We start from the raw sequence: 13,875 nt of genomic DNA on the forward strand, positions 1-13,875 counted from the left end.
TAAACTGCCATCAATTGAAAAGGCTCTTTTCTCACGTCCCTGTCAATCATGCGCCCTTTGAATTGTCATCACTTTCCCCTTTTTAATGTACTCCTATTAATAAATGCAGCTTCCTGACACCTTTTGCCTCCCCTCATAAATTTCATATTTATGTTATATTCGCGATGTCATTAGAACATTTGAACTATTATCATTTTTATTTTTAACTGGCACACATCATTTGTAGTTTTACACAATCTATTCCACACCGCTGCACACTGAAGATTCATAAATACATTGTTAAATAACTAGGCCACCTAATCTGTGTCTCATTTTGGTTTCCCAAGTGTTGGCGAGCCCCCAATTGTATTTGTATTTACAGTATGCATGTAGTTCAGCAAAATTAAATTCCCAAGTGGCGCAATTCATTATTTCCTTTTCAATCTTGATACTACAACTAGATTTTTAATTACCTTTTACCACAATGTAGTATTTCCTTCAATGACAATAAAAGATTTTCAATCTTGATCTCATCTGAAATGATTTCTAAAATTAAATAGGTTGACTACAGAGCCATTACGTTTTGATCACTTGTACGGTATGGATACGCTATGAAAAAAAATAAAATAAAATCAACCCATCGCAATAAAAAGGAGAGTGAATCAACTAATTTAATGTCATTCGCTGTCAGCCCAGTTTTTCATTCTGATGGTTCAACTTGCATCTCTCGCGCCTTCATGAAAGTATTGTGCGATGTTGCCTCATGCACTTGAAAGGCCTTCAACTGCAGCGAGAGATACCAAGAGACCTCACTCTCACACACACGGACGGACACACACTCTAAACTGGAAGATGAGATATGCAACTTCTGCAGATAAAAAAAACGGAATGTTTTGTTGCACAATGGAACGGCGTCAGTTGTTTCATTACTGCCTTTGGTGGGCTTGTGGCAAGTCCTGACACAAATTACAACGTGGTCACCAAGAGCAAGACATCAGGAAGGACATGTTAGGATTCCTTCTTGCATACTTTCTTTGCAGGGTTTTTCATCGCATCCTGTTCCATCCATATCCTGTCTTGCTTCTCCTCACAAGGATTGCGGATGACCTGGCGTCAATCCCAGCTGATTTGAGGCGAGAGCACGTATCAAGCAAGCATTCACACCAACAGACAAGTAGAGGGAAAAAAATAAGAGTCTGAGGCAGATATGAATGATACATGACTGCTTTATTTGGCTGTAATTCACCTGATGAATAATTTCCTGACATTGGCAATAATCAATAAAAGGCCCTGAATTCTCAAAAGCATCAAATTGGTCAGTCAATAACAACAATTCTGTAGAGTCGCACTCATTGTGAGTCAACGTTTATTTTTGTGAATTTTTTTTTTTTTTCCGCAAAATACAGCCAGAAAATAAAAGGCAGAAGAAGAAGGTGAGAAATTTAGATGGGACAATGAATTATTCAACGCCTCTCTGAGGCTAAAACCAAAACCTGAGTATGAATCACACTGGCGAAGAGAACAAAAATCTTGACCAGATGAGGCAGAGAGCTGGAAGTCATGCAGTAAACAGAACAATGCCTTCAAATAACACTCACACATGCTTTTCCAAAAATCAAACATGCATTGATTATTTCAGTGGGGTTAAGAAGTGTAAATACACAATAATTGAGCAATAAGAATTCCCTTAATGATTCTGATTATGAATACTTGTAGAGCATGTTTACAAACCTTTTCAGCAATCCCTTTTTTCTCGTTAACGCAAATGGTAAATGATCATTAATTAAAAATAAAATATAAAATAAATATATATATATATGTAAATATATATATATGTATATATAATTTCGTGTGGCTCTGCCTTCATGCCACCATTGTGTGTGTATGTAACAAAAAACACGCAACTCAATCACTATCATTATTTCAAGGATTTTTTTTTTCTCTCCAGCCGCAAGCGCAAAACTCAAAGTGGTCACAAAGGCTTGTGAGTTCAGTTGGGATCACAGTGGTCACGGACAAGTTCAGCATCTCCTCTGGAAGCCACATCACTAAGGCTTTGTAGAGTTCATCACCCTCTTTTTTTCTTTTTTTTTCTTTTTTTTTTTTTTTTAGGAAACCTCTTTGTTATTCTTGATGGCAGCCATGTGTTTTTTCTCGGCTCTCCTCGTGGAAGATTATTAAAGTAAATATATTTTTTTTTATATAAAATCACTACCAAAACCATGCAACTACCGGTTCATTTGAACAAGACTTGTAACCTGTCTGTGCTCTTGGTTTGATGAGGAGGGGATCAGCGTGGGTGCGTTTTAGGCACTGCCATCTTGTTTGAGCCGCTGACTGCGAGCTTTGTAGACCTCGATGAGTAAATCTTTCACATACTGAATCTCTCGTTCAACCGATTCCGCCTTGTCGCGAAGTTCCCTGTTCTGCCCTTCCAGTCCATGTAGCTCCTCCTCCAGAGAGTCCAACTCTGCCCTTTTCCGCAGCCTGTACCTGCAGAGGAAATGTTTTTTGACACTTTTGGTTGGTTGGCTAACATCTTGACTAATGACATGAAATGAGCGTGGAACCTTTTAGGAAGTCTCTTGGGATATAACAGTGAGGATTGCCGGCTCGACATCAATTTACGTGACATACTGGTAAAAATGAGGCTACTTCCCTCAAGCACCAAGCAAACCTTCATGTCAACATTTGACCTAGAATAACCCAACTTCAACATCCAAAACTCCAAAAGACTACACCACCATGATAACAATTAAAAAGAAAGGGAAAAAAGTTTACCTGTGAGCAGCAGTTTTGTTCTGGTCTCTTTTCTTCTGCTTTCTCTCCCCAGTGTTCAAATCCAAAGAAGCAGTACCAACCACAAGTGTCGACTTAATGGAGCACGGTTCATCCTTTAGTCGCTGGGTGGGGCGGTGGATGGGGGGGCCAAGAAGCGCCCCCTCGCCCTCTCCTCTGGACAGACATTCGTAACTTTGGTCCGCAAGGCATTCTGGATAGAGGTAGTGGCCGTGTTGTGGCTCTACAACTTGCGACGGCTGGTCTAGTTCACCAATAAAGCTATGGTATGGCTCTGTGCTGGCCATGGATTGGTGGAAGTAGCTGTCGGCAGCCATCATTGTCTCTTGGGGAATACTTCCAGACAGTCCTCCATCTTTGCTGCAGTGTAGGACCTCGAGCCCGGCGCTGTCATAACTTACATTTACCTTCACGTTGTGCATCAGCTGCCCCTCTCGCTTGTGGTGGCTGTCGTAGGAGCCACCAAGGCAAAAACTTCGCGCAATCTCTTCGCTACAAAACATTCCTTCTGAAAAACAATAGCTCTCCTCTTCCTTCAATGATAAAGCACATTCTCTCACCTTCTTGATGCCACCGAGGCTGTTCTTGCTCATCGTCTTCAGCGTGGAGTAGTGGTTCACAGAAAACTCCGTGCTTCCTGAGTAACTTCCCCTGGAGCCCCACGTATCGAGTCCGACGTCCTCCCCGACTTTCACCGCCTCGCTGATGATTCTTCGCCCACTGTTGTGGTGGTAACGGTGGTGGTAGTTGTATGGAGCAGGTCGGGCAATTTTGGATCTGCCCATAGGACTGCCACAGAAGCTGGCCAGGTCCAGTTCCCCTGTTGCCAAGGTTACAACCACAGGGCTGGTGTCTGATTGGCCGGTCCCATACGAGCCATAGGGTAACTGGTAATAAGACTGCGAGCCCATAGCTTGGGCGCCTTTGTCACATTTCGAGGATTTGTCCAACTTGCTTGCCGTGGCTGTGGACTCGGAACGGAAGTAGTCCTCCAGCTGAGCTAGCTCCTCCTGCAATAGAGAGGTCATGACCTCCAGGTCTGAGGGCACCTTGACATCTTGTTCTAACGGTGAGGGTGGAAGGGATGAGCTGGGAGATGACTCTGTGGTTGATACGAATGAAGACAAATCAACTTTTTCCGTCATCCAATCTGAGTGACCATCACCTACAAAAAAAAAACATTAAGATTAATAAAATCTCTTTTGTTTAGAATTAATAAAACAATTGAATGAAAACCCTCAAATGGTGAGAAAAACCCCCCACAAAATATTGAAATAAATCATGAAGTAAAAATAAACAATGATATTAAAACCAAGCCAAAAAAAGAACAAAACAAAACAACTCCCAATAAAATCCAACGACTAACCGATCATCTGAAAATGATTGAACAGCATCGTCTGCATTCGATAAAAATCCACTTAGCTGTACTCACTGTACGACATTAGTCCCGTGCTGCACTGCGGCTCCGACCTCGGGATGTGGAAAAATAAAAAAGCATCTTGAAAAAACTCACCAATTAAGCGCTGCCTTTCCACTGGCTCCGCCCCCGTCGTGGGCCGCGATTGGCTGGGGCTAGCCTGTCGGAGAGGGAGAACGTGGAGCCCGCCTGTGGAAATGGGGTGAATTTTCCTGCGAAGGATCGATGCCGCCATTGTATCGTCTGCTGCGATTAAATTGTGAAATGGCACAAATAGTGCAATGGATGGAAGAAATGGTCATAAATACACCTGAAGACCTGGAGAAAGAAAAACAACTCATTAGTAACACTTTTTCGTTTTCCCCTTCAGAAAATTAAATTATACATACAAACAAAGATAAACACAGATTTCCAGAAATAGTGATTATTATGAAACACTGTTTTTAAAGCTATTTTATTTAATGCGTTAAAAAAATGTTTTGAAAAAAAAACACACTTATACCATTTCTAACTTGTTACCATGTCATTTAAACTAATTAACAATTTTGAAAAAATGAAACATTCTAAAAAAGTGAACAAAAATGATTTTTGCATTCTATGAAAAAATAAATAATAAAGAAATAATAATTATGTCAAATTGATTCACACGTTTATATAACATGGCGTTGCATAAAATTGCCTGTAGTTACCTGAATTAACAAGATGATGTTGATAATGGAAAAACAACTTTAAAATGTAATTCTTGAATTGATACTATTCCAAATAAATAAATTGACAGTTAAGTGCCAATTTCGACTGGGTCAATGGGGTTTAAGAACAAAAAGTAGACATTGATGTTGATGTTCCCCAACAGACACATACACACACAAAGTTGTACTTACCCCATAGTTCTGTGTGGTGTCAAGTGCGTTGCGAAAGCAAAGCACACGAAGCTTTAGAACAACGACGGAGACGGAGCCACGCTTTAAAAAGCCATATCTTCCCTTTTAGGAAGTCAGCAATTGTTCATGAACCGATATTAGCGGGAAGAACACTTGAAGAAGACACAAAGTTTTTAAATCGCTTACTTCTCCAACTCTAGACGCCCCGACCGACCGGATCACATTTCATGAAATCACTCCGCACTTTCCAGAGTTCAGCCGCCTGTTACGTCATCAACGAGACGGGACTTTCCCCTCTACCAGAAGACTTCGACTATATTCTCTTTGCCTTACTTGTTTTCTTTTGCATTTAGGTCTCTACTTCTACGCATATAAGATAACTACTCAGCTATTAATACATCGCGGCAAAGAAAAATGTGTCCACAGAGGCAGAGCATGATCCCAACAGACACATCTCCAAACACCACAAAAAAAGCATAAAGTATTAAAGTGTTTTCTTTAAATTAACAAATCTACAATGTACGTGACTGTTTGTTATATATATATATATATATATAGAGTTAAAACTTGTCTTTTTCACGCACGTTTGAATTAAGAGTCTGGAGAAGTTCAATTCGTGTGGCTCAGACAGCAGTACTAGTTTTCGGTGCGCCTCAGCGGAAGGACACAGTATTGCAGCGTGAAGGTGTAACTTTAGTTGCAGCCCTGTTGCATCAGATGCGCAGGGGGACTCAACACCGTGGTCTCACCATTGGCTTGTACTGGGGGAACTTTTTTCCCCCTCTCTCTCTCTATTGGCCTCCCATCATTCTTACACTGATTGCTAATCATTTCACACAACCGCCGACCAGGGAGAAGTGTGTTACCGTGCTCCAGAAATGGTGTAAAAATTAATATCCTAGTCAGATCATAATATAATTAAACAGCTATTGCACTTAAGCTTATTAAAAGTCGATTCATCTTTATGGGTCCATTTTTATTTAATGGCCAGAGTTAAATTATTTAGCAAGTAATTGTGGAATAGGAATCTAATTGCTATAAACTTTAAATTTCAAAACATTCGATACTCGAAATAATCATTGCACATTACAGACATTTGCCACCAAAACCTTCCAAAATCTATATTATTTCCTTTTTTTAAATATTCAAATATTTCTATTGAATTGAATGTTTATTTCCATTATTGTCATTATGTTTACAGATTTTCTTGGTTCAACAATGTGGTTCTTGCAATGAATTGCTCAGACATCAATGCATAAAATATACAATGTGACTGAATATAGCAACAAATCAATACATAAATGAACAAAAAAAATACAAATAAAGATTGGGTTACAAAGGTTATATTATAAGTGTTTTGTATCACTTAGTTTTTTTCTGAATGCTTAAACTCTAACAGTGATTAATGTAGCTCAATTTGGAAAACTATTACTACATTTCTCAAAACCACTTACATAGTTTGGAAAACTAAAAGCACAAACACTGCTTTGTACTAAGATTGCAATTTAGTAACACACACTTTGTAAAAGTTTTAGTATACAAGCCACTGCCAGTACTCTTTTGGAAGAACTCTAAACACAACTCACAGCTTTACTATCAATTTCCAAATGAACACCACACACCTTGCAAAATTATACTCATTTATGGATAATATTTACACTATTCTGCCAGCTGTCAGGCCACACTGTCACAAGAGAAAGAAGTTTTAGGTGAGTTCACTGAATGTGTAGTACAATGGACGGTAAAAGTGAGAAGAGTGAGAATTAGAGAAGGCCGAGGAAGAAGACGTGGAGGTGAAGAATCAAGACGGAGAAGAGGAAAAGAACAAGAAGATGAAGACGAAAGAGGAGTAAGAAATTTAATTACTAATGACATCAGCGCTTCAATAATGAACCTTGTAATCCACCATGGAATGACCTTATATAGGGCTGACATGATGTAGACAAGTTCTCTCTCTCTCTCTCTCTCTCTCTCTTTCTCTCTCTCTCTCTCTTTCTCTCTCTCTTTCTCTCTCTCTCTCTTACACTGACTGAAATTATTGGGGGTTTGTATTTTTTGGGTGTGTTCTGACGGAAAAAAACTGACAGTTTTGTATTTGTTTTCATGCCTTTACAGTAGATACAGTGAACGTCTTAAATAGACTACATGAAATGTGGATCCTGTATGTTTATGGAACGATGACCAAAGTATGACCTCAAACTGACATGGCCTACCTTGTCCAGAGAGAACGCAAACGCCAGATGTGTTTTTCATTATTCCCATTGGTGTGCATTTGGTGATTTGTGGTTACTGGTATGATGGCTTGTGTTAATAGCTGGATACAAAAATAACATTTTTACCAAGGTTTGAAGAGTTAATTAAGCAAAGACGTATTTTGTTTTGCAAGAGAAGTACAATGTTCTGCCAATTTGCTTATTTGGGGGAAAGGTTTTACAAAAAAGGGGATTAACCCATCACAAAAAAACTGTAATAACAAGTTTATCCTATAAAGACTTAATGAAATGTTGGGAACTGAAGTTAAATTTTTTTTGTCAATTGTTTATAGACCATTTTGAAAATGGCGCTCCTTTTTTCAAAATATTCTCACAGTTATACAAACACCACACTCAATGTGTGAATGAAACACTTCAGTCAAAACACATACACTTCATAAAAAAAAAAACATACACATATTTATAAAAAAAAAACACTGCTTTTTTTTCACTTCACAAACACAGACTTCAAATGATCAGACGCTTTGGGAGTCAGTTACAGACTACTGTGATCAAAACCAAATACATTTGTAAAAACCCCGATTTTAGGAACTAGTATGTGCTATGCTTTCTTATGTAATAATTTTGATCACAAAAGATATTGACAAATACACAAAATTCTTTAAGATTACTCACAAGATTCGCTGCTGTCCTCAAGGCCCGCTGTTGTGCCTGTACATATCTACCTCCTCCAACACACCTGATTCAAATGTTGAGCTCATCAGAAGGTTCTGACGAAGCATGATAACGATCCTGATCATTTAACTCTGGTGTATTGGAGAAGGGAGCGATCTAAAGCAAGCCAGACAGCGGCCCGTGTGTACCAGGTGTCGGACGCTCCTGCTATTAAGTTGCTGAGCACTGCACAACACTGACGTTACCACTTAGTTACAGTAACATATAAATCAACAATTAAAGTCGGAACAAAATAGAAGGTTTTTTTTACTACTGTTGAGTGTAGACAAAAAAAAAATCGGTAGACAAATAAAAATTACTGCATGAAGTACATACACCTACAGCAACTAAGAAGAAAAAACTAAAGCAACAACAAGAACAATGTTGGAACTGTAATCATTAGAGCACCTACCTGAGGGCTGTGTTTACAATTAAGCACACATGTGCTTCCACTTCTGCTTGATGTGATAATCCACTTGGTTCATTAGTGTGGTCACTGGCAAGCTAGGGCTTTGAAATGAGTAGGAAGTAACCTCACAATCCTTATCTGGGTCTAAGATGCGAAAATGGGTGTAGAGTTTTGCAAAAGGTGTGAAGCTGAAGATGTCCTTGTTGTCATGCAACTCTGGACAGCTGTTTTCATCCTCGAGTGTAAAGATCTGTTAATAGTGTGAAAATGTTCATTTTAGTGTAATGATGATGTCAGAAACACTTGCTATGCATTAATACAGTTACAGTTTTCAACATATCATGGAACTCAACAGTATGTACCTCTTGATGTTCTTATCAAATAGGATTTGGAAATTTATTACCTTAATTTTAAGCGGTGACAATAATTACTTCTTAAAGCATTTTCAAATTGTTGACAAGTTTACAAATGCACATTAAAAATCCAAACTTCAATCCAGTTTAAATTGTTGATTATCACGTGAGGCTTTGGACTTTCGAATCAAGCACTGTAAAAAATGGGCAGTGATATTTACATGAAAAAATCTATTAATTTTTTTTCACTCAGACATTCTAAATAAATTTTACAACAAGAGCTTTTTCATAAATTTCACTAGTTTAATAAAAAAAATAAAGCCACGCAAGGGAAGTTTGCATTTGCCTTTTCACATTGCTCATTTCATACACAAGGTAACTCAATGTGATTGGGCTTTGAACCGCCAACCTCCAGATTTGGAGACGGCTGCTCTACAGCTGCTATATGGCTCTGCGACTGGGGGTGGAGGGAGAATATTGCTGGTATCTCCAGAAGCAGGCCTAAAACCACTCGGCGTCCGAGGTATGCACCTGACACCAATAATATACTCGCGGACTGCAGCCGTGGAAAGGCTCAGGTGTAGAGTGGCCGTCTCCCAATTTTGAGGTTGGGGGGGTTCAACCCTCTACCGCTTGGAGCTCCTCTGTGTATGAAATATGTGTACAGGAACATAAAGTGGGTTCAACCTTGGAGTGAATTTTTAAATTCAATGTCCATGTAAAATGTAAAAAAATATATTCTTTTAAAATGTACTTTGAATTTCTGAGTGAAAAACTTTGCTGGGATTTTCCAAGTAAATGTCACTCCCCATTTTTTATCGTGGGGGCTCTAAAAACATACTTCTTAATTAAATTGAATACTAAATTGCCCTTTGACATGAATACGAGTGTGAATGCTTGTTTGTCTATGCAACAGGTCTCCTGCGATTTGATTGGCTACCGGTTCGGGGTGTACCAAAGTCAGATGAGAAAAGCACCTGCTGACCCAAACTGGAAGAGAAAATATCTGCAGAATTGTATCTAAAGCATAACAAATAGTAACTTGACAATTTATTTTGACCTCTTTGGGGACTATTTCTCAAAATAAATATTTTTGAAGAAAGATACTGTCGACAAATCTAATGACTCTTTCTAATGGTATTGGAGACATGATTGTGACTTGAGCTCAGCCAGGGGTGTAACCGTAATTGTAGAAGTGGTGGACAAACTATTTCAGGGGAAGGGCCAACTTTTGTGAGAAAATGATACTCTTGCTTTCAATTGCAACTTGGATTCACCAACTCAAATGTGAATATTGTACTTTTGGATTGTTTTTGACCTTCATGAAAGCAGACACACAATATTTATATTTGACAGTTTTTTTTATAATTGCTAAAATACCTAAATTGAAACCTCCAACCATTTTCTCAAAACTAAATGCAATTCCAAAACTAAATTCACCCCAAAAAAATATTGACTTCAGTCACTGAGATTCAGTCTCCAACATATTGACTTTGCCGGTGGTCTGGACAAAGGACTTCATCCACATTACATGTTATATTTATGTCACTTTATGGTGAATTTCATGAAGTAGGCAGACATGACTGTATTGGAAGGACAATTGAAAGAATGAGAGAAAAGAGCAATGCTTCCACCTTCATTCGATCTTCTTTCAGTTTTCTGAAAAAGAAAATGCCCTTACAAAGTACAAAATTTACACATCCAGTAGAAATAGATTGTATTGCAATCAGAGTACAGTTTAGTTTAGTACTAAAGTACAGTTTAGTCGATTGAAACGTTGAACAAGAAACAATTTTCTGTTCCCCTCTGTGAACCTCTTGATGATGCTGACCACAGAGAATCTGCTGAAATTGGGGTGAACTCTTTGCCCTGCTTTTGTCATTGTCACAAACAAGGACATGGTGTACAATAATTACCCAACGTTCATCTGTGATTATTCTTGGTCTTCCTCTGTTTCTTCCTCTGCGCTTTCCTCAGTGTCAACCACCTCTCACACAAACCCTATGCCTTGCTTGTAGAATTCTGTCCATCGCTGAACAAAGCACATGCGCCACCTGTGCACTCAGAAATGCTTTTTATCCTGCTCAATTGTTCTGCTCACGCCCTTTGAAATTCACGTGATCAATGAAGATTTGAATTTTAAAGATGATAGAAATGTTGGACTGGCATTCCCAGTTTGCAATTTCGCAACCCAAGTGTATTGCATGTTTAATGTCTCACCAAAATGTTTGATTTGTAACATTTGTTCAGGAAAACTGATGCCAACAAACACCAACTCTGCCGTTAACAAAACACAAGTGCTAGGTCCCAATTCAGAATTTGAAAATTGCCGGAAGCCCCACGGAAACCTCAACACACGTGCCCAAAGTCATCCATCCATTATCCTAGCCACTTATCCTCATGAGGGCGTCATGCCTGCTCGAGCCCATCCCAGATGTTTTTGAGCAGTTAGGCGGGGTACACTTTGAACTGGTTGCCAGCCAATCGCAGGGCACCCAACGACAAACAACCATCCACTCTCGCAATCACACACCTTTTGTTCAATCAACCTACCAAGCATGTTTTTGGAATGTGGGAGGAAACCATACCTGGAGAAAAAAACACCCAGGCATGGGAAGGACATTCAAACACAGAATAGGAAGGCCCGGGGCCGGAATCAAACCCGGACCTTTGCACTGTGTGGCAGACGTGCTAACCAGTCGATCACCATGCCGCAGACAGCTCTTGTTGTGTTTGGTTGTTTTTAAAAAAGAAAGACCACTGTTCTCTGCATTACCACGGAGCCACCTTTATTTACTGCCTGCAATAACACTCTAGTCTTTTTTTTCAGCGTGTTCCCTGCAGTAACATTGTACTCATGGGCATAGTCTGCCCTCTAGTGGTTCACCACGTGTAATAACATGGGTTACACCACAGGACATCCGTTTTACTGACGACTGACAGAAACATATCCAGCCTGTTTTGCGTGTGGAACTACAACACACTGTATGTATGGGGTGTAGGAAAAAGGTTGATAGCAATTTTGTTTTGTTATCTTACTGTTAACATTTAGGACATAACTAATCCCTTTGCACACAAAGGATGTACTTGTCTGGGATATGTCTGGAAAAAATCTCTCCAAACCGTCACTTATGCTCATATTTGCGTACACTCAAAGCTATGACCCAGAAGGGAAAGTCTTTCGTTCTCCTCCTAAAATAACATTACGTTCCAAGATACTCCCCTAAGTGGATGTGAATAGGAAATTAGCCAGCTAATGAGCTTTAACTAGGACTACCAGGATTTTGAAATCATGAGATTTACCATAGTCGTCATTTGAATGGAGTTACCCTGTTGCGCTCTGGCAATGACGGCAATGAAATGATTATTACTCGCTACTCGAGTGTCTAAAAAAAGTTATTTTCTTTGTTAAAATTATGATGTGAGTATCTATTAATGTAAATGATGTCATACATATGATGAGAAACGGTTGGTGCAGTGTCTCGTGACCTGTGCGGCTCTCGAATTATAAAATCGAGCTAGTTTGGTGCCGAACTAAAAGTGATGCACGAATTTATTGAACTTAATAGAGCCGTCAAATTAATGGACACGCCGGAGTTAATGGAGGAAGGGCATGCGACTACTAGCTTAATACCATAAAATTCCACCATGACAATGAAATATATAACGAATTGGGAAAGGTCAAGAGCTTTGGAGCATCATGCTTCTCTTCTAAGGCATCATCATGCATGGGCACTTTTTTTTTGTGTGATCTGAGGAAATGTATGGATGGGAGAGCTTTAAAAGGAAGAGGACGGAGGGTAACAGAGGATGATTATTTTTATGACTAAGGACACAAGGACGATGATGGAAGGGTGCCCAGGTTGCGGACAGAGGACAGCCAGGCAAAATAGGGTAAATTGCACAACTCTGACGAAGTCCCACTTGTTTAGTCCGTCCTTTTTGAAAAACCTCTCGTCCTCCGTTCCCAAAATGGACGTCCGTCTGGGACCATTCCATCCCTTAACAACGTCCATCTCTGATTACCTGTTTAATTATGGACTTTTGTCACGGTGAATTCCGGGGGGCTGTGTGGTGACCCTCAAGAGATAGACATTCACCAGGGAACTGTATCTTTCAAGGAGTGGTGAAAATACTTCTTGGATGAAAGAGATGATAGAGATCAAAAGGCTGACGGGTAGTAGGTTTCTTGCTATGGCAAGGTTTTATTTAGGTCATCGGTCTTATATTGTCAATATATTCCATATATTATTATATATGGCAGAATACTGAAATTACTGCCTTTTCATGTATTGAATAAATACATAATTATAGGATAGAATATACTGTTAAATGTATTAAAAATATTCCATATATTACATGATTATATAATGGCGGAGGCATTGTACATATATGAAAATATATGTTATTATTATAATAAATAATATAACTAAATATACTAGAAAATGTAATCGGATTTATGCCTAAACAATATTCACTAATATATTCAAAGCAAATGCATTTTTGTATTTTATCCACACAATTTTATCCGATCTTACTTTGGCAAGAAGTTAGGCGACACTCTGACTGAACTGGTTGCCAAACAATAGCAGGGCACACTTCGAGATGATTCAGATTTTACAACTTGTTAATGGTAAATATATAAGAATCTAATGTACAATAACTAATTTTCAAATATTGAATGATACATCGATATATCCATCCATCCATTCATTATCTGAACCACTTATCCTCACAAGGATCGCAAGCATGCTGGGGCCTACCCCAGACGTCTTTTGGGAGTAGGCGGCGTACACTCTGAACTGGTTGCCAGCCAATTGCAGGACACACATAGACTTATGACACCACTCATGACATGACACACTCAGGGACAATATAGAGTATTCAATTAACCTGCTGTGCATGTGTTTAAAGTGAGGGAGGTCGACACTCATACTGGTAGCAGCCGAGGAAAACCCACGCAGGCACAGGGAAAACATGCAAATACCACACAGGAAGGCCGGAGGCGGAATCGACCACTCCACCTCTGCGCTGTGAGGTGGATGTGCTAACCAGTTGCCCACTATGCTGCTGGATAAGAGTCCATTGTAATAAAAGAAATGAATATCCA

At 39.3% G+C, this 13,875-nt stretch overlaps 1 protein-coding gene across 3 annotated transcripts; it reads right to left on the bottom strand.

The window, feature by feature from the left end:
- Window positions 1–1,187: 1,187 nt before the first annotated feature.
- Window positions 1,188–5,309, bottom strand: LOC148333880 (uncharacterized). Of its 3 annotated transcripts, none has more exons than XM_088301584.1 (4): window positions 5,077–5,309; window positions 4,292–4,513; window positions 2,761–3,943; window positions 1,188–2,472 (listed from the first exon to the last, which is right to left on the bottom strand). In XM_088301584.1, the coding sequence occupies exons 2-4, from the start codon at window positions 4,428–4,430 to the stop codon at window positions 2,286–2,288; spliced, it is 1,509 nt and encodes a 502-aa protein (XP_088157710.1). In that variant the 5' UTR covers window positions 4,431–4,513; window positions 5,077–5,309; the 3' UTR covers window positions 1,188–2,285. The 3 variants fall into 3 exon arrangements, with proteins under 3 accessions (XP_088157710.1, XP_088157709.1, XP_088157711.1); XM_088301583.1 differs by having other exon boundaries at window positions 4,211–4,513; XM_088301585.1 differs by lacking the exons at window positions 4,292–4,513; window positions 5,077–5,309 and adding an exon at window positions 4,145–4,264.
- Window positions 5,310–13,875: the final 8,566 nt, after the last annotated feature.

This window comes from Idiotropiscis lumnitzeri, chromosome 7, assembly GCF_059441095.1.
Source record: "Idiotropiscis lumnitzeri isolate Australia: NSW breed Sydney's pygmy pipehorse chromosome 7, RoL_Ilum_1.0, whole genome shotgun sequence".
Lineage (NCBI taxonomy): Eukaryota > Metazoa > Chordata > Actinopteri > Syngnathiformes > Syngnathidae > Idiotropiscis > Idiotropiscis lumnitzeri.